Source organism: Platichthys flesus, chromosome 6 (genome assembly GCF_949316205.1).
Source record: "Platichthys flesus chromosome 6, fPlaFle2.1, whole genome shotgun sequence".
NCBI lineage: Eukaryota > Metazoa > Chordata > Actinopteri > Pleuronectiformes > Pleuronectidae > Platichthys > Platichthys flesus.
The window spans coordinates 14,708,246-14,733,569 of NC_084950.1; the positions used below are offsets into that span (position 1 = coordinate 14,708,246).

The window sequence follows — 25,324 nt, forward strand, 5'->3', positions numbered from 1 at the left end:
TTGTATACACAAAGGTGTGTGATTGCTTTGTGTAGTTGATTTTATTTTTGGATGTACTGCACACATCAGCTGGACAAAGAGTGGACACACTCAGCGGCCTGACACTGAAACCTGGGCAGTGTTCCATGCTGCTGCTCCTCTATTCATACAACCTGTTGAGTCCAGCTAGTTTAGACAAGGCACATCTCTGCACAAAGTGAAGTAAGATGTAATTGGGTCTATCTTGTTCGTAAATCATAAACATAATTTCTAAATCAACTGTTTTATTGCTGTAAGTATGTCACCTGTGGGGCATGTCAGGTCAGAAAGTTTACAGAGTTAATAAAGCCATTAAAAGTAATTTCTGCAATTGTTTTACAGCATACTGTAAAACGAAACGAAAGACAGATGGATAGATAGATAATTTGAAGCTCAAAGAATGTATAGCGAAATAAATAAATGTAAAGTTTTTCATATTTTTCAGAATTTTCTCCACTTTTCCGACCAAAATGAAAAACCCTGCTACTCCTACTATCATGTTTTAGCTTATCAACATAGCTTTCAGTAGAACCTTTAAATCGAGTGGTCATTGCCAAAAAGATGTACAGCCCCTTATATTTTCAAATCTTAAATCAATCCTAAAGAAAATTTTTTTGTCATGCACAGACTTGATTGAAAGTTTTTATTTTTTTCAAAATCAGACTGCTTGTGTAGAGTGCAGGTCACCTAGTGCACAGACCAGCCCACCCTCAGGGAAGTGTCTGTGAAGCTCCTCCCCTCTCAGGTAGAGTTACCTGCTGTTACCTGCAGACTCACCTATCACTCACCTGCTCCAGAGACGCCTCCTCCTCCCCCGTCTCCTCCTCCTCCTCAGTGACTGTCTCTGACAACCAGCGAAACACGTCTGCTCTGTGTCTCTGTGTTGGACGACTAACCGTGTCCCGTACAGTGGACTAAACCAGCCGACATCCCATATCGATTATCTCCAGGGGAATTTATCAGTGGACCAGCTGCAGTGTGTGATGGCAGACTGAGGCTGCTGTCTCCCCCACGTCTGTCACACTGAGCATCTCATCCGGACGACCCTACTGTGAGCTCCTCTTCCTTTCCTTCTGTCTGTTCAACTTTCAACTCTCCATTTTCCTTAGCTGCTTAATGATTCATTCATGTCAGGTCATGTGTGTGTGTGTGTCTTGTCCCTATTGAGTGAGGACAGTTTGGGAAGGACTTGCTGTTAGAGGGAGGGTCAGACACTTAGTTGTGATGGTTAGGATAAGGGCCTTGGGAATGCATTATGCCAATGAGTGCCCTCACTAAAGTAGAAAAAGTGAGTGTGTGCTATGTATGGGAACATTAACAACACACAAAATATGCGATACAATAGTGCAACATACAGAAGGGCGATGGACAGGTGGCAGGAAGTTGCACGGTCACATAAAGAAAGAAGTAATACCTGGGACTACATCTTACAGAACAGTACAGTGCAGTTATTCCCTGTTCAGTGTCTGTTTGGCACAAGGAATAAAAAGACTTATATAAGTTTTGGGCTGGCCCGTGTGACTCTGTACCGATGACCAGAGGGAGCAGCTCAAACTCATTGGGTTTGAGGCTTTCCTTGGTTCAGCTCCCTCAGACATATCGCAGAGTTGTTATGTGACTTGCCGATAACCTTCGCTGCAGCTTTAATAATCCTAGCGAGCTTGTTTTGGCTCTTGGCACTTGGGTTACCATACAAAGCGGTAATGTGTAATGATAAGAAGCTTTCAACCAAAGTCCATGTGTTCCACTTCTAGTCTGTGCCGGCTCTTATGTTGCATGTCTGTATGTAGAGTTTGCAAAACACATTTAGGTCAATAGACAACTCCAGAATGGTGTTGGATATAAAGTAACATTAATGTTGCTGGCATATAGCTACATCTGATATAGCTAAAAAAAGTTAGGGCTGTCCATTTGGTTTCAACCTACTAAACCGTCCTTTCGCCGAGTTGAGTCTTTTCACGTGAGATCGTTGGCGTCATTGTGGACAAACAGGGATCATGTCTGTGAAATCTGAGCTGATTTGTCTTGTGCCGCGTGGGTCTCTCTGTCCTGATTCGGGGAAGTGTGCAGTGTCACCACTGTACCTGAGGACCCACAATCCACCACTGTCGCCAGCTATCACGACAACATCACCATGACTCACGCAGACGACTGAATGTCTCCAATAACATCAAGTCTGATAACTGTTATCGCCCAATAATTGTGGTGCACGGGACAAAGTGCACGTAGCTCTCATCAGAGTAAATACATATCTCTACTTTTAGTATGATTGAGTTTTAGAGTGTGTAAGAATGAATGTATGGAAAGAAATACCCCCACCGGAGGCTGCTGATGAGCATATACAGAAGATTATTTCAGCATTGATGGTTCTGTCAGTTCAGATTTATGTTGTCTGCGTATCTCACGTTTTTTTTTGTGAATCCTTTGTTGAAGCTGCAGGTGTGTTACGGGGTGTGTCCTGTGGGGCAGACACGTTACCATAGATATTTATTCGGTCCGAACTGTTGCTATGCTTTCATGTGTGCGTTGACAACGTGTCGTGGTGCTGCTGCGTTACCGAGGAATTGTGTTGGGTTCTTTCACAGACCTGAAGCTGCACTGTTCCTCTTATGGCAGCTCAACAATGGTGGTGTTATTGTCTTTTGTGTGCTGAGACACTTTAATGCGATATTGTGCTAAATAAATCTTAACTTGTCACGCAGAACGGCACATTTACGAAAAGGGAAGAATCCTTTACAAAAAGTTGAAGGCGACATAATTAAGTCGACCAAGGAGGTACAACTATGTGTTTGTTTGCAAGATACTGCAAAAACCACTGTTTAGATTACTACAAAACTCAGTGGACAGATACGATATGGGCCAGAGAAGAACCCATTAAATCTGAGTGTGGATCTGGCTCAAGGGGGGGATTTGTATCACTTTCAGACTGATGCGTGTTAAAGGGACTGTTGGGCCTTATCTGCTGAGTGTTCATGTATATGTCATTCTAGTTATAAATCTGATATCAAAGTTAATCACAAGGGCTGTTGTGATAGAGAGATGTAGGTCAGTGTTCAGAGTGAAACTTTCCAGGAAATCATTTTGGGAGTTTTTTTGTGTGTGTGCGTGCGCATGTGTGTCTGTGAAGATATGACCAAAGCAACAACAGGGACCACATGACTGATACCAAAGAGTCACAGAAGCAGCTTGAATAAGACAACACTTGCGTAACCTACTTCTATTAAAACATGAAAATCAGAACAGGGAGATATTATCAGTTGCTTTGAAAACAAGCCAAGCATTCTGCATACACTACTTATGTTTTGGGGCATTAGTATTGTTTTATTATCTTAATGAGGGGTTGTCATTATCGAACAATAAGCACTGTGGGTCGAGTGGAGGAGAGGCGTGCAGAAGGCCTCCTGCCATGAGGTTGACAACACATGGACACCCGGTCTGTCCTGATCTGCCTTCACCTCCATCGTGAAAACCTGGCGACGGTCCACAGGCTGGAACAATAGCACGGAGAGGAGATGACCAGAGCGATAAGGGCACAAAGAGGAAGTCTTATCTTTTTCTGCTGACTCGACTCACTAAAGTAAATCCGACTGTAGTTGTTATTGTTCAGTTTAGCTGCAGCACTCTTGGATCAGGGGGCATCATGGGACCGCATGTGGCTGTATTCGGATAAAATCAAACTTTTATCACACCATAACTTCGGCCCCGCTTCGGCCTCTCTCTTTGTTTCAGAAGTACACAGGGGGATTATGGGTCGAGCGAAGATTATGTTTATTATCTGCTGCCAGATAAGCTTGAGTGGCCGCACCTGCAACCTACAACTGTCACTGTATTTACTCCGTGCATCTGAGTCTGTGTGTGGGTGTGTGTCTGTGTGTATGCGTGTGTTATGCAAAAAGTTTAACATTTCAGATTGTAGGATAAGGCATGGCCTGATGAAATGGGACGTGTTATAGCTGTGTATATAGAAGGAATCCCTCCCAGTGCAGTTAAGTTTCACAGGGTCGGTATCTTACAGATGGGCCTGGTCTTGATGAACACTTAAAATGCTTACTGGAGACACAGGATCCTAACCTCTCGCCACCGATTAATAATACAAACTGAACCGGTTTCTTAAAGCGATACATGGCTCCTCGGAGTCTAAAGTCACGTGTAAAAGGTAATTATTGTATCCAGTGTCAGAGACAATTCAGTTTAGCAATTAACTGAGGGAACTTTATAAAGTTGCCTCGCCTTTTGTTTTAGTTCCGTTTATGTAATCAAACAGCTAAATGATTTGATAGCAGAGCTCACTCTCTTGTGTAAGATCTAAGGTCCAGCAAGAGTACGTACTGATACTGTAGGCCTGTGCTCAAGGTGTGATTATATATTACACAACCTCGCCAGTGCATGCTTTGCCAGACCAGTCTCCAGGATCAGAGCAGAAGGTGTGGGAGACTTTTGTTCCCTCATTTCCTGCTTCCACATAACCTCTCAGATTCAAAGTTTACAGTCGTCTCCTTTTGACGGCCCCGCTGATTATCAAATGGATGTCAAACAGCTTGCATTTAAAAACACAACCAGATTAAATAATTGCAGCTATTCAGATATAGTCATCAACAGAGGGGATCTAATTACACAGTGCATATCAGCCTGCTGTCCTCTATTGTCCCTGACCAGTCCCTCGACTCCGGGCTAGTGCAGGCCCAACACCTGGCTCTGCACTGAGCAGCAACAGGCTGTTTAATGGACTACACCACAACTTTGTAGAATATATATACAACTTTGATAAGGTGTCTGTACTTTATACATGCATGGTCTGTGTTTTAGAGCTTGCACAATCGCAATGAGAGAAAAAAGATTGAAGCTACTAGATGTTGCACGCTTTCAGAAGGTCACCTACTTAATTTTGTTCCTTCTTCCTCAGGTGGATGCCTTAAATCATGAGTGTCCCGGGAGCACAGTCGAGGCCAGCCAAGTGAGTGTGGCACATTCCTGCTTTCCCCTTGCATATTTACCTTTCTGTGAGTTAGCTAATCAGATTCTGCAAATTTACTGTCCCACAGTCGCAGGCGAATCACTAATCCAGCATGTGGAAGGAGGTGTTGGTCAGGGACCTTGGGCACAGAGCGCCTCTGTTGAGAGTTGTTTGCTTTGCCTGGGTTCCTGGCTCCATCCTCCCTCCATGCCTCCCCTCCTCCCTCTTTCCCTTCTCCACTCTGCCCCTCTCCCTCGCTCCCTCTCTCTTTCCTTGGCCCCTGACTCGTCCATACGCTCAGTATTTTAGGCTAATCTCATCCAGCGCTCGCCAGTCTGTGAGTCTCTGTGTGGGACAGTGTGGGACAGGGTGGGACATTCAGAGGGTTTGGGACACTGGCATCCAGAGGTGCAGGGGGAGAGAGAATGAAAGGTGCACAGCGTAACCCCGTCTCCTCTTCTTGTTATTGCAGTGGAGTGGCCAGGTCGGACAGCAAAATCAGCGCCAAGGCCCTCTACGGTGAGTGACTGCATGGGAGTGTGTGGAGGAGTTGGTTTGTTTTTGTCAGGGCGAGTATTTTACAGTTTGACAGTTTTTCCAGAATGTGCCTTAACATGCCTTTATTTCTGTAGCATGAGTCACTGCAGACTGTTAGAGTAAATAATGAAGGAGATTGTCATGGAATAGCTTTAGGGAAATTTGCAGCTTAAAGTATCTAGTTCATGCAGTTTTTGTGAAAACACTGTTTAAATATGTGACATGTTCTTTTATAATGATGAACAAGGGGCACTGTATTTTATTTTGAGTCGATCCAACATACACTCTTCTGTTTGTTAAATAATAAACTTTCTGCTTAGAAATAATGTGTCACTGACCCACTTTAAAAAGGTTCTTCAGCATCTACACATCTCAAATGGAGCACAGTATATCATGCCCTTCTAAGCCTTCAATACCTTCTCAATTTTCTGCTCATTTCAAAACAACTTTGTCAGGAAACGCAGAGCTCCCACCCTTCAGAGTGTTGCTGCAGCCCCACGGCCTCGCAATCCTCTGCATAACGCACACACAGATAAGAGGGGGCCAAGGTCCGGCTCAGGGCCCGATCGTGCTCAGCCTGCTGACACCTCTGTTCGATATTGAGGGACATGGGGGGGCTCCTAAAGGGAACATGAGTTCTTTAACTATATCCATGTATCAGGCTTTTTGAGTGTCTGCACTTTGTCGTCAAATTCCCCAGCGAGCCGACGCATGTGTGAGCCGTCTGAGTTGGACATTCTGAAATGTAGGACTCGCTTGTGGTACAGTAGTGCTCCACTGACATGTATACTGTCAGGCTGCACCACTGATCGGTTGAAACGTATTAATAGTCATGCAATGATTGGACATTTTATATTATAGCTGTTGCATACTTGTATCGGGGCGTGGTTCCGAGACTGGATCGTGCTATGTCCCATTTCCAGGGTGTGCCTGTTTTCAATATGTGGCTGGAACAGGGTGGGGATGCCCATGTCTCGCAGGTGAATAAAAGACACATTGAAAAGTGGAAAGAGGCGGACTCGGCCCCTCTCTCACTTCTGCTGCTGCCCTCGCTGCCTCAGACATGAGCTCACTGGCTCCCACCAGCGCCTCCTTCCACACAACATAGAGGAACATTGTGTGGCCCAGTAAGAAAGCAGATAGAAGGCTGCGCGGAGGCAGGACAACCTGTTTTCACGCCCAGAATTTAGAACAACCTCAAATGACAGATGCTGTTATTGTAGAGGAGCAATATGTTCCCAACCTGCATCTGACTGTGCACTATGTTGCCTGAGGACTTCTGTGCTGTTAGTCATCCAAATATCCCCGGGATGTCACCCAGTCCTGTGATCTCGGTGAAATAATCTTCTCCCTGTGCGATGAGACGGTGCTGTTCCATTGGCTCGTTAAATCTTGTGTGGCAGATGGTCGCCAGTACCTTCTCACTGCAGGATGACACCAGCATGTCTGTCCTTGTGAACCACAGAGACAGAATGAAAAAAAAAATAAATATATATATGTATATATATACACACATATGACAGAATGAATGGCCTACATACATAATATAATTGGTATATGTTATACAGATAATGACCAAGAGGACAATCAAAACGTGTAGAGTAACAACCGCAGCTCAATTTCCTATATGCAAAACTCTGTCATTCACATTAGAGCAGTGCAGCTAACAAGTGATGCAAATACCTCCCAGTGAGTTCTCCAACCTGATCTGTTATCAGCTGCATTAGAGCCTGAGCAGAGCGATGGGCCACCAGTCTCATCCTCCCAGCATTAAAGGGCTTTTTGTCTTTCTTAGACGGTGTGTGGTTGAGGAGCGTGACTCTTTCAGGTAAACGTGTCTCTGAAATGATTTGAAATGGTTTTAAAAACTGTAAATGTAGCTTCTTTCAGGGAGCAGTGTCTGACAGTGTCACTCTCTGATTTGGACTTTGTTAAAGCAGTGTTATTTGTGGTTTTTAGTTGATAGCATATCTTCTTATGGCTCTTGATGAACCTGTACCCAATTGTGGAGCACGGTTTTAAGAGGTGAATCGGTTGTTGAGGTTTGTGATGTGATTTATTGTCTGGTGACCTGTGGCCAAATATTTTTAGATACAGCTTCTGAATATGAAGCGTTACTTGGAAAAATATGATCTTGATCTTGTGCCAATACGATTATTGTGTACTAGTTTGAGTCATCTGTGGTCTGACTCATTCTGTCTTTTAATTGTGCAATACAGGATTTTAAAAACAGTAAAAGTTGCATTGCATCAAAGAACCTTACGGTCTTTCGGTTTTGGTAGAGTCAGTGTTCATTGTATTTAAAGATCACTTGTTAAGCAGGCTGCAGTGACTGATCTCGGACCATGTGTTGGTTTTGATAAGCTGACAGGCGCCGTGTTTATCACTGGTCACTGACTCCGGAGAGCACACGATGATCTGCCCATCTGCCTGCTAAGTGGCTCTTATTGCACGCCGTCAAAGAGATGTGAATTGATTGGCATAAATGTCAGTCATCAATAAGACATGGGGCGAGCTCGACTGTCAGAACGACACCTGACGCTTGTGTCTCACCTGCGGGGACCCAGGTAGGAAAGGATCAGCAGAGAGGACACTGCAGGAACAGGGAAGACAAATGCTCGCGTGTCGGGGGTCGAATGCATTTAAAGAGATCACGTCAGGATTTTTCTTTTTCAATGCTGCAGAATATGCATCAGCCAAAGCCCATCACAGTGTATCATCGATGAGAGGTTGTCAAATACTGGAAATAATAGAGCTGTGACTCACTCCTTTTGTAAAGGGTTATGCAAACAACTTAAATGTGTCTCAGTGTCTGTATATAGGCCAAAGCAGATCTGAGGCATCAAAGTGTTGACTCTGTTGGGCATGGGACAGAAAGAGACCTGATATGAGATCTGCTGGAGTTTACTGGAACATGCACTCATTTAACCGTAATTGTTACCTGCAGACTATTCACTTGCTAAATAGGTCAGTGAGCACGCTGGCCCCGGCCAACAGATCGCCTAATGTAGCGCACAATGGAGCTGTTAGTCTCCTGATACACATGTGCATGTTAAGAATTCAGACTTAAAATGGCTCCCTGCATGTTGAACGTCAGACTTTTGATATCTAGCACAGGCTTGAAAAACAATAGCAGATGTTTGTTTTTTTCAGTCGTCCTCTTTAAAAGACTGGTCATTGGCGGATGCAGGGATGGGGCCAAGGGGGCAGCGGCCCTGGGTAGCTCCTTAAAAACATTGTCACTTACTAACAATACTTACGATAAAGAGCCTATCATTTAGTTTTATTTGAAAAACACAATGTGCTTGATCAAGGAACAATTTTCTAATTATATTCAATTATGTGTTTTTGCTGGAAGTAAACAGTAACCTGGAAATTACTTAAATGTGCACCCGACTGAATCAGAACCTGTGCATGGATGATGGTCGTATTAATTGGCCCCTCTGTGTAAATTGTGGCCCCAATATAGCCCCTCATTTAGAAAAATATTTTAGATTTGCCCCTGACACTGTTGTCTATTTGTAGCTCGGTGTGGTGAAGTCACATTACTTGTTTTTAGCCACGCTAGTTATGTGGCTTTGGGAGTGGCAGCTGGTCTGTCAGTCAAGTGGCTCCTCTCTCGGTCCAGACTTTGTTGTCTCAACAGCTACTGCACCGTGTCTTTTTGTATTTTCAAGGTCCACCGAAAATTAGTCTTCGGTGATCCTCTGACTTTCTATATGAAGTTGTCCACTAAACTGTATTTGTAAACAAGTACCCTACAAAACTAATGACATTACCTTTTAGCTTTTAGTTTAGTAGAGAAGGATCGTGATCCTGGTTGATGCCAGTAGCTGTTACAAAACAAAATGATAACATAGGGTTAGGGTGATTATGTCAGCATGGATATTTTAGGATTTTTTTCTGCGTGTGAGTAAACCCTCATACAAAGCAGCTGTGGACTTCTGTTATTATCTTTGTTCAAACTCTCTGAGACTGATTGGAATATCTCTCAATGTGAAACTAATGTTTGCTGTCAACCTACCTACCGCGCCACTGCACAGGTTTCACCTATCACTGTGTTTTTGTGTTTCAAGCTGATTTCACAGCATTTTTTATCTACTAAAACGTAACAGGGGACACGTATCAATCCACATGATGAGGAAGTGACATAGATTGTGACCCCACAATAAATCTTTGCAAATGCCCTGGATGGATCGAGCTTTAATCCCAGCCTGGCTTCACGGTGATATAATGAGGTGTGCTGTCAATAAAGTCACGTAGACTCTTTGATATGAAAATTAATAATTAACAGTTGAAGTCGGAGAGTTTACATTTCACTGGGCATAAAGTTTGCCAACAAATGTTTCCTTTCTTTCCTGCAGAGGGACAACCCTGTTTTGTTTATATTTTACTGTTATAAGATATACTGTAATATACATCATTGTGTGTCTAAATCAAATGAGCTCAGTAAGTCTACTTTACTGTCATGTGCAAAGGTTTGTTGAAGTGGAATTAGATAAATAATACTGCTGCAGCAAATCTTTCAATTAAGAAGTGAGCTTTAACGTTAATGACACTTTAACGTTAAAGTGTCATTGATTTTTATTTCATAACACATAAAAAGAAACAGACTGAGTTGTTGTCATACATTCAAATGTTTGGTTAGTACTTAGTTACCAGCAGGGATGGTGATTTGTCCAAATGGAGTTGTAGAAGCCAGTTGCATTAGAGGCAGTGCCAGTAACCCCATAAAAAATAAAGCCACCTACCTCCTTCCTTATTGCTCTGCTGGTGTTTTAAACGTGCACATTAGTATTTCATTGTATCTGCTCACCGTGCTGAAACGTTCAACATGTGGTCTTTCGGTCAGTTTAACCGCTGCTGCTGCTGCTGTAGAATGATTTACAGTAAAAACTCAGACCGGACTCGGTGGCTTCTCGCTTTCTCACGTTTTTCACATGTCTTTGTTTCTTATCAACAGAGCAGAGGAAGAAATACTCCAACTCCAATTTTATTATGCATGAGACGTCGCAGTATCATGTGGAGGTAAGATCCTTTCCGTTTCTGTCTCAAAGTTTAAAGGTCTTCTATTCATTTTTATTTAATATTAACTATATTATAAGTTAGGCTGGGAGGTAGAAAGATCTGTGTGAGAGTCACTTTAATACACTTCTCATTAGGTTAAAATTGATTAAAGTGAAAAAAGTTAAATTTGAAATTGTTGTTTTAAAAAGTGCATCATATTTTTGTATTATCTTCAGTACATAGTGGTTAGGGTTAATTTATGCAGTGCGTTAATGTCATTTTGTTGCAAAAAAAAAATCTTGCATGACGTCTGCGAATTAAATGCATTTATAATTTGAAACAGGTCGGTGAGCTTCAAGTAAAACAAGATATAGGCAAAGCACTTAGTTTAAATGCAGTAAGTCTTCAGGACCATTGAAACAGGGGCGTGCCTCGGGTCAGGGATGGTGTTGAACTATGTCCTGCAAGGATTTGGTCTTTCTATAAATGCCTCTTATCACACACGGGCAGATAATCACAGATAAAAGCAATTGGCAGAGTGATGTCCGTGGCCGTGTTCCAGGGTGAGACGTGTTAACTTGACCTTTGAGGTGACATTTGCTAAACATGAATCAACATCATTCAACTTCTCTCACACACACAGGAAGTGTCAGTCCTTCAACATGTACATGTGTTTTCTGTCACCATTTATCGCCTCGTTTTTCTGCAACTGTCATACACCGACATATATGTACAGCCATGTATATACCTGTTGTCATATAGGCCTACATAGTAATGCTGCTGTTTTGTTATCAGATAAAGATCTTCCTTATTAGTTAAGAGAAAAGTTTGATCTTTTTAGGATTATGCTAATTTGCTTTTTTTGCCACAGTGACCCTAGCCCTAACCCAGCAGTGAGACTGTAAACAGAGTAAATCAGCTGTTCTGTTGAGCTCTGTCAAATGAAAACCAAATCCGCTCTTTACACTTTTTATTTGCTATTATTTGGGAAAAATGGCAGATAGTCTTCTTCACTTAGGATTTAGACTTTTTCACGGCTCTTTTATGTCGGTGGTTTGATGCCATCTTGCTGTTTTCCCCTGTTTTCAGTTTGAAGGCTAAGCTAAGCTAGCTTCATACTGACCAATCATTTACCAACACATTGTTTTCTACACAGCATCTCACCACTTTCATCATGGACAAGAGAGAGTCCATTGTCACTGTGGACGACGCCGTTAAGAAACTGGTCCTTCTGGACTCCAAGCGCAAAATCTGGACGCAGGAGATGCTCCTCCAGGTCACTGACAAGGCGGTGTGCCTGCTCGACTGTGTCACACAGGTAACAGCTCCACACCTTTCCACACATCATGCATACTTCTATTCAATTAGGGAGGGAGGTAGCGTCTAATGGAAGATGTGTCTAACGAATGATGGGAACTGTACGTTTGTTTTAAGAGCTAAATAATAGAACAGTTCATCATTCGGTACAATTGTGACAATTCTTTTTTTTAAGTCTCTAACAACTGCTTCAACTTCAAACTGGATTTTTTTCAAAGTTTCTACATATTTATTATTCTACAAGTGAGGCCTATATTGCTCCTTTCCTGCATCAACTTCCTCTCCTCTTTTCCCCCATTGTTCTCCTGCAGGTTGAGTTGGAGAACTTTCCTCTCCACACCATCCAAATGTGTCAGGCGGTGCTGAATCAGACACGTTACCCCTCCGTGCTGCTGCTCGTGTGTCAGGACAAGGAGCAGCACAAACCCGACATCCACTTCTTCCACTGTGACGAAGTGGAGGTGCGTCTCAGTCTGAGCGTTACAGGCTTAGCTCAATTTGCTTCCTTTACTTTGTGCACGCATGATCGCTCCGCTTTGTTTATTTTTGCTATTCACGTACCCAAGGTGCTGTTGTTGGAGCACTAGGTCAGATTTCAGGCCTTTCAGAGGCTGTGTGTATGTGTGTATCCTTTTACACTTTTTTTTTTTGAGCTTGGATCAGAGATTTTTGTGTCAAAAGATCCTCTTTTGAAAGGGTATGATAATAAATAGCTTTCTACATGTCTTTACAATTCAGAATCACCACTAGTTTACAAGAAAGCATTGATCATGAGAGGATCTGAATATAAAAACCTTTGAATTATTACATATGACATTGCCTTTATCTTTGTAAAAGGAGATTTTCTTATTCATCATCAAGTTTCTTATTCTTCTAGATGGGGAGCTGAATTCTGTTTTTCGGAAAAACTGATACATTTCATCCCTCCGCCTGTTGGCTTTTCTAGATCAACCACATAACACAATATAATTTTGTTATTATACTTATTATTGTTGTACTTATTATTGTTGTATTAGTTTGGTGTCCTCGTATTTAATTGCGTTTAATTGTGTGCAATTCTACCATTGTTTATTCTGAGGCCTTAAAATAAACATCACAACTAAAGCATTTAGATTGCATGTCTATAAAAAAAGGAACCACAACAGCAAAACCTTGATTCAATTGCCCTGGACTCTGTGGAATAGACGATCACAGAACTGATCCTCAGAAGGAATGCTCAATGTCGATATCCTTGATTCAAGACACATAGTTGTGATACACCCCTTTCTCTCCTACTGCTTTCTCTAACGTTGTCAATGTGCACATGTTAAGTTTGCTAACCTGTGTTCCTCCTCGCTATCTCCAGGCTGAGATGGTTCATGCAGACATAGACAGTGCCATCGGGGACAACAAGCACGGGAAGAAGATGAGGCTTCAGACTCTGAAGTGAGAACATTACTGCTGCAGCCACACAAACACACACAAATATACACAAACACACACACAAACACACACACACACACACACACACACACACACACACACACACACACACATACACACACACACACAAACATGCATACATTGAAGTAGGTGACAATAACCTAAAAGTGCTGATGGTTTCTGTACATCCTCCTTATCATCCAGGGTCAATCAGGAGAAAATGAAGCATCACAGAGAAACCATTCTTCCCAGCTCACCAACAAGAGGCCCCTCTCCTCCGCCTGCGGGACGAGTGGCTGCCCCAAGCACACAGGGTGAGTGTAACCATGCTGCATATGCGCTCACAAATATGTACTTTTTGTATAGCACTGCAGAGAAAATCATGTAATTTCAGTGGTGGCATTCATATGTTGTTTTGTGTTTGGATGTAGACAGAGGAGCCACAGGACAAATTAACACAGAGTCACATGAAAAACTGGCCAAGCGCACTTTAAAGGAAGTGGTGCGTGTTTTTCTCACCAGTCATAACATCACACAACCTGTCATCGTCACACATTGCTGTATTATTGATGCTTAAACAAAGGGTTTGTCTCCCTGAACAGGAAATCCTCAACTGTGCCCTAGACGACATAGAAAACTTTGTGGCACGGTTGCAAAAGGCTGCAGAGGCCTTTTCGCAGCTCAACCACCGCAACAAGAGTAAGAAGAATAAGAAGAAAGGACCAGCAGGTCTGTCTCCCTTTCTTCTGATGTGGTGGCACGAATGCTGTGACAATATTTTCATATTGCTCACGTCGCCATGTGTGTGTGTCTCTTTGTGTCCTGTGTCCCGGGACATCCAATCCAATGTATGTGTTGTAAAAGTAGATGCTGGTTTTGTGATTTTCATGTATTAGCATGAGTGTGCTTCTGTATGAATTACATTATTTACATGTTTTTTGCCTTAAAAACATTAAATAATGAAGAGAAAGTTGAGCCTAATGTTGCATGGGGCTGGCACGGCATGCAGACAACTTACTAATGAGGCTAAAAACATTTTATCTAGATAGGAAATGATTGATGAACGGAAATTCGTGTCCCCTAATTATTGGCTTGTAAAATAATTATATCAGTGTTGCTGAGTAATGTTTTACGACCCAGCGCTGTGCTCATACTGTACCACACCCCATTCTCCATCCGGTGACACATATTGGTATAAAAACATGCAACTTTACTGTGTGTATGTGTTCATTGGTCAGGGGGGAAACACACATGTGCAGTAAGCGTGACTTTTCCACACACACTTCGGTAATAACAATGTAAAAGCATCAGCCCTGACGACACTGACAGATGTTCTGACAATGATGTATTCTCTATCTAGAGAATCAGTTCCTCAACTTTGGTTTCAGTGGGATTCACTCAATTGTTAGTCAAAAGATTTGATGTATTTATTGTTGACATGCTTTTGAAAAATGTATCTCTAATTTAACAATAAAACTGGTAGCTATGAGATGACCAATGGCGTCTAAGTACAGAATATAGGAAGTGGAACTTCCCAATTCCTGACAATATAATTCAAAAGTATGTCATAGTCCAATTAACATGCCATTGCTCACTGGTTTTTGAAGTCATGATAACTTTGGGACCTTCTGCGTCACAGGTTGAGAAACCCTAGTGTAGAACATTCTTTCTCTGGCTTTTCCCTTCAGGTCAAGGTGAACAATTCATCTCTAAACCTGTGTAACAATTAACCACGATTGTGTTCATAACCTTTGTTTCCATGGAGACATTATTGGTAAGCCATAGTATAGATGAAACAATAACATTTAGGGTTGTGAACCTTGGCCAGAAAGTAAAACCTGTGTGCTGTCTTTAATATTTCGTGAGCGGCAGTGGCAGTAACTCAGGAGTCTGTGTGTGGTCATTGTTGGTGTGGTTGTTTGCAGAGGGGATGCTGACCCTGCGTGCCAAGCCCCCCACTGAAGCTGAGTTCATCGATAGCCTGCAGAAACTGAAGCTGGCCTTGAACCTTGTGGTGAGATATCACAGCTCCTAATCTCCCTTATCCTCCACATCATCAGCTGCTCCTCTCCCCATCGCCTTCTCACATGTGTCTCTGTCACTACGCCCCCTGCAGGCCAAAGTGAAGAAACACATACAGAATCCGAGTGCGTCCGAGCTGGTTCACTTCCTCTTTGGCCCTCTGGAGCTGGTAAGAGCTAAACAAATTGTTTTATGTTCAATGTCCAACAGATGAAATTAAATGCAGGCCGTCTTACAGGAGATCCCATCATCCTGAATGTCAACAGTAAAAATCCCCTAGTGTTGACACAGGCCTGTCTGATAATAACACACTGAGCACATATAAATGCACAGAATGAGAACCAGTTTTGTGTTTGTGTTCTAGCTAACAGACATTCCATCCCCTTTATAATTGCACCACATTCACTTATACATACCCACCAGACTGGAGCGACATGGCTTTCAGCTCCAACACAGGTGCAGCCCTGCTTGCATAACTTTGGTATCCCAAGCCACAGTGTGCAGCCACACCTTCGATACTGCCAGTTAAAAACACAGAGCAGGGATTAAGCTCTGAGCCATGATCTCTGGTCACTCTAGATTCGCTTGCTAAGGTTGAGATAACACTGGAGCAGTCATTTACAAAGAGTATGTAGAGACAGGAAGTCAGTCAGAGATGGGGCTACTGAGGGAAAGTTCATATCATGACATCCTATTAAATGCAGTACAGAAAAGCCGTATTCCAGATTTTGGTATAAATTTGAATGGCCAACCACATCTACACCTGTTTTATAACACCTTAGTCTGCAACACACAACAAACAGCAATATAAGTTGAAGCAGCATAGGACCATGTTCAGCTGTGGACAGTTGTGCAGTTATAACTAAAAATAAGATCTATTATAGATGCTACCAAAGAAATTGTACTCAAAAACATTAAATGAAATAACACTCCTTGCCAGTAAGAGGTACCGCAGCCTCTTCAGCATCCCTACTTCCAACGTCCTTGAGAGTTTGGCCCCATGGCGATTAGCTGTCCTCAATAATCAGTCTCAACACAAAGCAGCTTCCGCCACAACCTGTCTTCAATCTCAGTCTGTTTTTACTTCAACAAGATTATCAGTTCAAGATTTGTGAAGTATTATACTGTCATTATTTCATCCACAATGTTGGTGTTAAATTGTAGAATAGCTGTTGTTTATCACTGTTTATATAGATTTTTTTTAAATATAGAGATGGTTTTGAGTGAATACTAGAGCTGGGTATATAGATGGAGAGTGCCTGTGTGTGTATTCTCGACTGTTGAAAAAAAATCACTTTATAGCCTGTTACTATATCCAAGGGACAATACTAAAACTGAAGCACCTTTGTGTAAAATCTCTCAAAAAACTCCTCCATGTTTCTGTATGGACAATCTCTCTGTCTGTTTTTTTTTTTTAACGTGCTCTTTGTGAATTGGGCCACAGGTGCTGCAGAGCTTCGGGAGTCCTGAACTGGTACGCTCAATTATCTCTCCTCACCTTTCTAAAGAAACTGTCGACTTCCTGCGAGGACACCTCATCCCCAAAGAGATGACCATCTTTGAGCTGCTGGGGGAAGGATGGACCAAACCCAGGTCCATGTGCTTCACTGTTGTCTCTACAGATGTGTACCGTAGCTTAAAGGTCACATTTTCACAAAACTTTTACTCCTTCTGCTCCTACAGGTCAGAGTGGCCCAGGGATCAGTGTGGCCCTGTGTATTACCCAAAGTTTCGTAATGGGTGGGAGCCACCGGCAGATATCTTCAAGACCGCCCCTTGGGAAACAGAGGGACCCTCAGGCCCAATGGGGCCGCCCACCAGCCCTGACTACAGGAAACACTCAACAGAGGACGTAAGACATTAATCTGATAGTCACTGGCTGTAAATCATCATTACAAATACTCACCTTGAAAATGTAACAATCTGTTGTTGTTTTTTTCAGTATTATGGTACTCATTCCTCTGGCTCATCAGAAGGGTGAGTACTGTCGTCTGAAGTGTCTTTCAAATGACACACAAACACGTGAAACTGTACTAATATTAGTTTGAACAGGTCCTACAACGGACCCACACCTGCAAAGACCCACACCCGCAAATACGCCAAAATTCTCTACCACTTTGTCGCACGGAATGCCAACGAGCTGTCAGTGCTGCAGGACGAAATCCTCGAGGTAAAAACTGTTTATTATTTCCCTGACCTCAATGTGTGAGTCAAGCGTAAGGCAGGGATGATGCCAACCAGAGACAGTTCAACATGATAGCTTTGTCACAACAATGTGGAATCATGCGCAGTCCCTGAAAAGCAATGAAGCAATTTCCGCCGTATCCAGGTCACAAGACAAAATGTTTCCCACAGGTGATAGAGGATGACAGACAGTGGTGGAAACTACGGAATCGCAGCGGTCAGGCCGGCTACGTCCCGTTTAACATCCTGGATGTTGTGAAGGTAGAGGAGCCAGAAGGCGGCTACAGCCAGGTAGGCCTGCTGTGTCTCTTATTTGTCTGTGCTGTATTCACATTTCATTGATTAACACCCGTAAAACTTCATATGGAGGGGTACCTGCTTACTCACTCGGTGGTGCAGGCGCCCAGCATACCACTGCAGGAGTGTAGATTAGTGTTGGTACACACACACAAACAGATTGCAAGTGACCTGTACAAAGACTAAAGAGTGAAATTAAAAATCTCACGTGAGTGATAAAACTGGTTCGCGCAAACAGCTGCATCTGAAGTCTGACTGTCTGTGTGGACTGTAAAAACGTTACGTTCAATTGCACGAGATAACGAGTGATGCAAACAGCACCAACACCATTGACCCTGTGTGCAGGCTCACTAATGCCCTGCAGCAAGCACTGCATGCACCTACTCTTCCGGGTGTGTAATACTTTCACACACATACCTTGCCAAAAATGTATCAGCCAGACCTAAGATGAAAAGACACACCTGTCTTTGGAATCATTCCAGCTGAGGTTTCTCATGAACTTTATTTGTGTCTGCGCGTGTATGTGCGTGTGTGTGCGTGTGTCTGTGTGTGTGTGTGTTTTTGCAGCAGGATTACAGTAAGTCACCTCAAGGTGCTGTGGCCCATGGAGACGTTTTCACCAACGGTATACCCAAAGAAAAAAGTGAGTGAACACAACAAAGCAAACAAAGTCAGATTTAGCAACTAGATATTTTAGTATTTGTTATTGCTCTTGCTCTGACGTCGGCTGTCATTCTGTGCCGCAGTGGATAAAGTCAACAACGAGTTGTTGAAGAAGATCACTGAAAACAAAACGCAGCCCGTCAGGAAGATCCGCGTGGAGCGACAATCCTCCAGCTGCCTGCCGCTTACATTTAACTCGAGCCCAGAGCAGGTGACCGCATGGCTCAACGCGAAGGGATTCTCATCATCGTAAGTCACCTGTGACACTCATCGATCCAGCAAATCAATACACACACCTTTGAGAGTAACCTAGCGTCTTGTTTTTGCTGCAGCTGACCTCCAGCACTTACACTCATCAATGCAGTAAACAGGGCAGCAAAAACACTGCATGCTAATTTGCTCTTTAAGTTATAAAGAAAATTTTATTTGCAGCATTTTCACCCTTGTTTACGTTCTGTCAATAATATATCCCCCAGTTGTGGTTGTTCATTTTTGTACAGAGATTTATGTTGAACAGATTTCTGAGCACCACAGTCATCAGGACTCTTTTAATTAACTTTAACTAACTAACTTTTTGTGGAGTGCCCCCATTAATGAGTCTGACTGCAATGTGTGTGTTATCAGTTGCCCATATTCCTCTTAGGAAGATTTAGCTTTCGTAAGCCTTGACTGTACTTTGGGTTTAGTGCTAATTGACTAAATTCATCAAGCCAACACGTCAAACTGAAGTGGTGAACATGGTAAACATTATAACTGTTAAACATCAGCATGATAGATTTGTCTTTGTATGTGAGCCTGAGCCCTCATGGATACTCTTAGGTAGGATTCATGAACTTTACTGTCACAGGGTCAGCCTCAAATCAAATTTTACCTGTAAAAAAATAACACTATATATGATATTATAAGTATAATAAAGAAATATAAGGTAAAGTTAATTATTTAGAGTATCAGCGTGTCATCTAACGTGGACTCTTAATGCTACAGACAGTACCTGTGCTCTGCCTGCTATGAAATTCAAATTGTGCACTCACGACTGTAAAATTGTGATGAGAGAATGTAAACATATTGTCTGACTGTCTCGTGTGCAGGACGGTTGCATGCTTGGGGATACTGACTGGAGCCCAACTGTTCTCCCTCAACAAAACTGAACTGAAGACGGTGTGTGGCGACGAAGGCAGTCGTGTCTACAATCAAGTGACTGTGGATAGATCACAGCAGGAGGTCAGTCACACGTGTGTCTTCTCACAAGCCTGTGAAAGAGTTGAAGGCCTTCACCAGATATGATTCATTCAAAGCCACATGCCACAACTTGCAGCCTCTATCTGGGCATGTTAAGAAAAGGGAATACTCAGCAATAGAACCGTTGGTGGGAGCTGTCTCCAAGCGAGTCACTCTATGATTAATGCAGGTGTAGTTCATAAAGTGGGTGGATACACCTAATGAGGCACAATTATTTATGAAGCATGCAGTTTAACTCTTTGGTTGATTTTGTTAGCTGTAATTCATTACTGTGATAATAGGAATTACTTTTTGTATTACTTTTATTACCATAATTTGCAGATTACTTCAAATTTAAATTATAATTTTCCTCAAAATGAGGAGTAAATACGACATCAACATTACTGAGTGTAAACACATTGTTGTATCAATTCACACAATACATGGCAAAGCAGATTGGTTTAGAAAAACAGTTTTTTGTTTACACCTGGTTTTATCCTAATGTTGGCTTTAGGAGCAACAACAGTGTACTTACATATTTATGTTGTTTTTGAACTTGTCCTCAGTGTTCATCCATTATCCAGTGAGACTATCTCACTTGTGTTACCTATGTTAACTGACCAAATACTGTGTATAAACATTGCGTATCCTCCTCTGAACTACATTGAGCTTAACCATAAAGGGATATACAACCGACCAGGTCAATTATTGTTTGTACACATGCTTCGAAGACTTTCATGAAGAAAGGATCAGTGTGTCAAATTTAATACCATCTAATGTGATGAAGGCCTCACTCAACCCTTCCATGCATTGAGGAGAATCTATGGTATTTAGGTTAATAAAAAAATTCATATGGTCCTCTCTAGAGCCAGTGTTTTGGTTTATCCATTCTGGACTACTGTAGAAACACGGTGGTGCAACCAAATAGCGGACTCTCTGACAAAGGAACCACTTCTATGAAAATATAAAATGCTCATTCTAAGATAAAAGAAAAAAGATTCTTAGTTTCAGGGGATTGAACATGAATGAAAATATATTTATGAATGTTAAATAAAAACATTTTTAAATCTAAAATCAACCTAAATCTTACGCACTGAACCTTAAGGTTTTGACATAAAGCTATTTATCAAAGTGAAATTATTGAGATACCTGTTGTTTTATGATCAATATCTTTTAATCCAAAGAATCTTAAATCTTTTTATTCTACTTAAATGGTACAAGTGGCACTCATTAACTTGTCTGTTGCCATAATAAAGCAAATGTGTGCTCAAATATTGTTGTTATTAACAGGCGCTGGGATTGATTATTTTATTTCTTTGTATTCAACACTTAACAGGAGAATCCGCCCTCTGCATTTTTGCATATGAAATTTGAATAAACAGATGTACTCTGTATAACTTCTTGCATTTCCTTTACAGAAGAGCAGCGGAGACTCAGAGCTGCAGGAGATCATGAAGCGGCGGCAGGAGAGGATCGACTCCGGCAGCAAAGACTGAACCTATCGACCAGCTGGGCCCACCCAGACGCTTCCTCTCCCTCAAAGCTTCCTCACTGCAGCAGCTTCTTTAATCAATCTGCTGGTAATCGTGACAGACAGCAGTGTTGTAAAAAGAAAAATTATATTTATTTTGTATCATGCAAACATGTATGTACTCCAGTGTTTTCTTTTATAATTTTGTCGCTTTTTGCTTTGATCATCTTGTCAGAGTTTCGCGTTAAAGAGATGCTTGTGTATGAAAGAAACCGTGTACAGTTCGGCGTGTGGGTGCGTGTGTGTATGTGTGTGCATGTTACATACATATTTCTTTGAGCAGTGTATGTGGACGTTTATGCTCAGTGTCAATATTGCAGCTGTTTACTAAATGATGTGGTAAATAAGTAGATCTTAGTGATTGTGTTTCTAAATCTGTGCCAGACTATGTGACACATCTTCTGATATATAGCCGATTATTTCCATATCACTGTTTACAGCTATACAAAATAAAAAGTTGTCCGTGCAGATAGCAGGAATACAGTCCTCAATGTTTTTGGGAACTGACAACCAGCAGTCGGTATTAATGTAAATAGTCTTGCTGCTTATAATCAAAATTCAGACGTCCTTTTACCAGAGATACTCTGTACAATAATCTTGCATGAAGTCATTGCCAGTAATAATGGACTGCTGTCACACTAACGTTTCTTTTTGCAGCGTAAACTACACTGACACAGAAAAACTAAAGAGCATATGCAAGAGACCATGTTGCTCAGCTATATATTAAATGAAGATTCAATGGGGTTGTAAATATTTCGGGGACACAGTGTATAAAAAGAACATAATTAAAATAAAACCTGGTAAATATTTCATATCAAATCTTTATTGTGCGTAATTTGTATTTTTTTGGACACATGATAAACACAGTTTCTTTATTGTTGTATCTGTGGATAAGAAAAGAGTTGCAGCTTAAGAATTGTCAACAGTATCACATTATAGATCAATGAAAAAAAGAAAACTGTTTACATAACTCACAATCAGCTTTCATTATTGTATTTACAACAGCATGATACTGTCACTGTGAGATGATCTGTAAAGAATGAACCCTAAAATAAATCCTGCACAGAATCGAGCCAGAGGTCTCCTGAGTTTGTCAGTGACCTGAAAATATACGAGAACATAATCTGTAGTTAATAAAAATCCACGTCTTTAGCGGGCGCTCATCACTCTTCCATGTTCCAGTGTAAATCTAAGAGCCTTCAAGGAATATTTATTTTGTAGAACAATTGGTCAGATTTACACATATTGTTATGTATCTCTCCTTTTGGAGCTTTGTCAGACTGACGACAGTTCCAACCTCATAGTGGTTAACCTGGCATTAAACTACGTGTGTGTCACTATAATTACTTGGACATGTCTGAGGACAATCTCGAAGCCTTGACACAGAGTTTGCACATGGTAAGGAATCCCATAGTTCACACAGAGGGCACGGAGGAGTACAAATGCAGTATATGTGAACTTCAGAAGGCTTTTCACAAAAAGTGAAAATCCAAATTTTACATTTTCGACATTAACAGGTCCCCCTGGAATGAACATACACTGATCCCCAATACAGAAAACGATCTCTTTTCTTGAGATCAATCCGACTCAATTCAATTTCTACAATTAGTTCATATTTGGTCAAAGGCCCAGGAATGTGATTTTCCAAACAAGCTAGATAAAGATACTATTTTTAATAAATCTGATTAGCAGCAACAACTTTATTGGTTTGAGTCCCAGTTCAGCTGGGCATTGGTTCTCCCTGTCTTCCTTCCACAGTCCAAACAAATACAGATTGATTGGGCAAGACTTTAGTTTGTGAATGTGTTTTTCCAGGTTGTAACCTGTCTCTTTCCCAGTGTCCGCTGGGATTGGCTCCAGCCTCTCCCTGACTGTTTAAGGATAAGCTGTACAGATAATGAATGAATGGATCATACCCTCATAGAGATTATTTTTCTCCCAAAAGTTTGACTGCTCCACTCTCATGAATATTTGAGGATGAAAAATACCTCGAAACTGAAAACATATTTTCAGGGACTTTAAGCTTGTTAAACCATCATCTTCTGTAGTAGGTATGTCCTGCATCAGCTTGTTCCAACTCTTCATTGAAGCTACGCTGTCCAATGTTCACTCTGTGGAAAGTAATCAAGTGATTTCATGCACATTTTCTGCATTAGTTGTGGTGAGTAGATAATGAGGGAATTATCATTTTTTGGGTGAACTATCCTGAAAGCAGCAGAAGCTTTCAGGGATGTTTAATACACCCTTAATGCTTAAGTGTAACTGCAGAATGGCTTCAAATCTAATTTGAGTGAGTAAGGTAAAGCTGACATTGTGCTTTAGAAGATCTGTGTTTTAAATAAAGCCATCACTTCTGCGACTCGGCGATTTTTATTCACTGACGCTCCATCTGAAAGCTGAGGTGTCCTGTGGACCGATCGTTGAAGACAGACTGCCCAGTATTGCAGGTGGCTTGGAGCTGAAGAAGAAGAAGAAGAAGAGCAGACGGAGAGTGCAGATGAGATGAAACAGTACATGAGCAGCACCTGCAGGCGACTGTGGAATTCACAGCAGTTAGAGGAGTCATAAATAAACCAGGTACGTGTTGTGGTAACAAGTCCTGGTGCCTCTGGTGGTCAATGTCCATTGGCAGATGACTCATCTGAGTCAGCCACACGAACCAGTGACTCTCCAGTAACCTGAGACATTTACAACATTCCAGTCACTGAATGATCTGTTACAGCATGTGATCAAGACATTATGTAAAACTGTGTGTATCAACTCATAAATATATATATGATCAAATAGCGTGTAGTTCTGTGTAAAGATAGAAGTCAGTATAAGGAAGGTGTTGGGACTATTGTTTCCATTTTGTGGGAAACTAATGTTTTATTGTAATGGATATTTATAAGGAAACACCGGCATTCTGGTAACTCAAGGCTATTCGAAACCACAATGTGTAAGCACTGGGGACAAAAGTTCAAATCGATGAATTTCCTCTTTCACTAATCATGTTAAAAACATAAAAGAAAGTGGTTCCCAGAAGTTTCAGGTTAGTATCCCTCCAGATCCATTACCTGACAGAGCTGAGGAACCACTGAGCCAAACAGGCCGTACAGGGGAATGTCACAGCAGAAGTAACGTAGATAGTACGAATTGCACCGAACCAGATCCCTCACGGGACCAGCATGTTAATATGGTTTATATAAAATCATTAACATGGAATTATGATAACTTAATTCTTTCCACATGTGAACACACCACAGATGCTCCTCATCCCCAACTGGGTCGCCCGGCCGAGGGTGTCTGATGTCAAAAGGCCTGAAACACCCGATGATCCATGTTACATGAATGAAATTAACCAGCATATCCATAGTGGCTGATGACAGGACACCCTGCTGGATGTCTTTCGGCCCACAGTGTGGTGTTGTAAACTTTCCGATCAATGACCAGCAGCAGGTCGCTCTTGCTGCTGTGGCTCTGCACCTCCAGCCCTCCATGGCTCTCCTGGCTCGTTCAGCTGGCCTCCACCGCCCATCTCTACTGCTGCTGTCTCAGCTGATCCACCTGTGCACACTGAGGGGCCCCTGAGCCTCACAGTCTGACACCAGGATGTAAGTCTGTTTAACATGCCCCTGACAGTGTGGAAAGAGGACACAGGTTTCTAAACTGTTGCTCTTTTTGATCAGGTGAGAAACAGCCTAAGCTGCACAGACAGCACAGCAACATCAACACTAATAATTCATGATGAAATCCAACATGCAGGAGGCTGGTGGTGAGGCACAGAATCACATGTCTTCATCGACATGAAAAATTAACACACATGTCATGGACCTGTCTCTGAATTATAATATGTTTTAAGGCTGTGATCTGCGTAGTCAGGGGGCGTGTTTGAATAATAGCGCGTATGTAGAAGCAACTCATCATAGGGATTTCTGCAGAAAGGATCAGGGATCTCAGAGAGTTGATGGAGAACAATCAAATGCAAGGATCTTATACAGGAGAACTAAAACTGTTTGTCTGAGCCAGTTCATACTGGTTCTGTAGGCGCAGTTTGAGACAGGAATTAGGACACAGGGAGCTGATTGATTCATGGTCCACTGGTTGTTTTTATATGTCCCCACTTCTTCCCACTATACCTAGAGATGAAGCCAAAGTCTTCAGGACACAAACAC

General features: G+C 42.0%; 2 protein-coding genes across 5 annotated transcripts; one reads left to right on the plus strand and one right to left on the minus strand.

Moving 5' to 3' along the window:
- The first annotated feature begins 891 nt into the window (after positions 1-891).
- On the plus strand, positions 892-22,242 carry eps8l2 (EPS8 signaling adaptor L2). 4 transcript variants are annotated; one of them, XM_062389416.1, is made up of 21 exons: positions 892-1,069; positions 4,922-4,972; positions 5,445-5,491; positions 10,473-10,537; positions 11,673-11,834; positions 12,145-12,294; positions 13,179-13,258; positions 13,460-13,569; positions 13,687-13,757; positions 13,858-13,984; positions 15,181-15,269; positions 15,372-15,446; positions 16,722-16,870; positions 16,961-17,129; positions 17,220-17,254; positions 17,330-17,447; positions 17,633-17,752; positions 18,326-18,401; positions 18,505-18,670; positions 19,510-19,642; positions 21,058-22,242. In XM_062389416.1, the coding sequence occupies exons 2-21, from the start codon at positions 4,938-4,940 to the stop codon at positions 21,133-21,135; spliced, it is 2,055 nt and encodes a 684-aa protein (XP_062245400.1). In that variant the 5' UTR covers positions 892-1,069; positions 4,922-4,937; the 3' UTR covers positions 21,136-22,242. The 4 variants fall into 4 exon arrangements, with proteins under 4 accessions (XP_062245400.1, XP_062245401.1, XP_062245399.1 ...); XM_062389417.1 differs by lacking the exons at positions 892-1,069; positions 4,922-4,972 and adding an exon at positions 5,214-5,309; XM_062389415.1 differs by lacking the exons at positions 892-1,069; positions 4,922-4,972 and having other exon boundaries at positions 5,229-5,491; positions 18,329-18,401.
- fads2 (fatty acid desaturase 2) lies at positions 22,043-24,687 on the minus strand. The gene is given in 8 exon segments (XM_062389713.1): positions 22,043-22,054; positions 22,518-22,638; positions 23,549-23,628; positions 23,752-23,874; positions 24,245-24,323; positions 24,434-24,470; positions 24,512-24,636; positions 24,638-24,687. Coding segments are annotated over 8 exon segments (627 nt in total).
- Between the last annotated feature and the right edge of the window lie 637 nt (positions 24,688-25,324).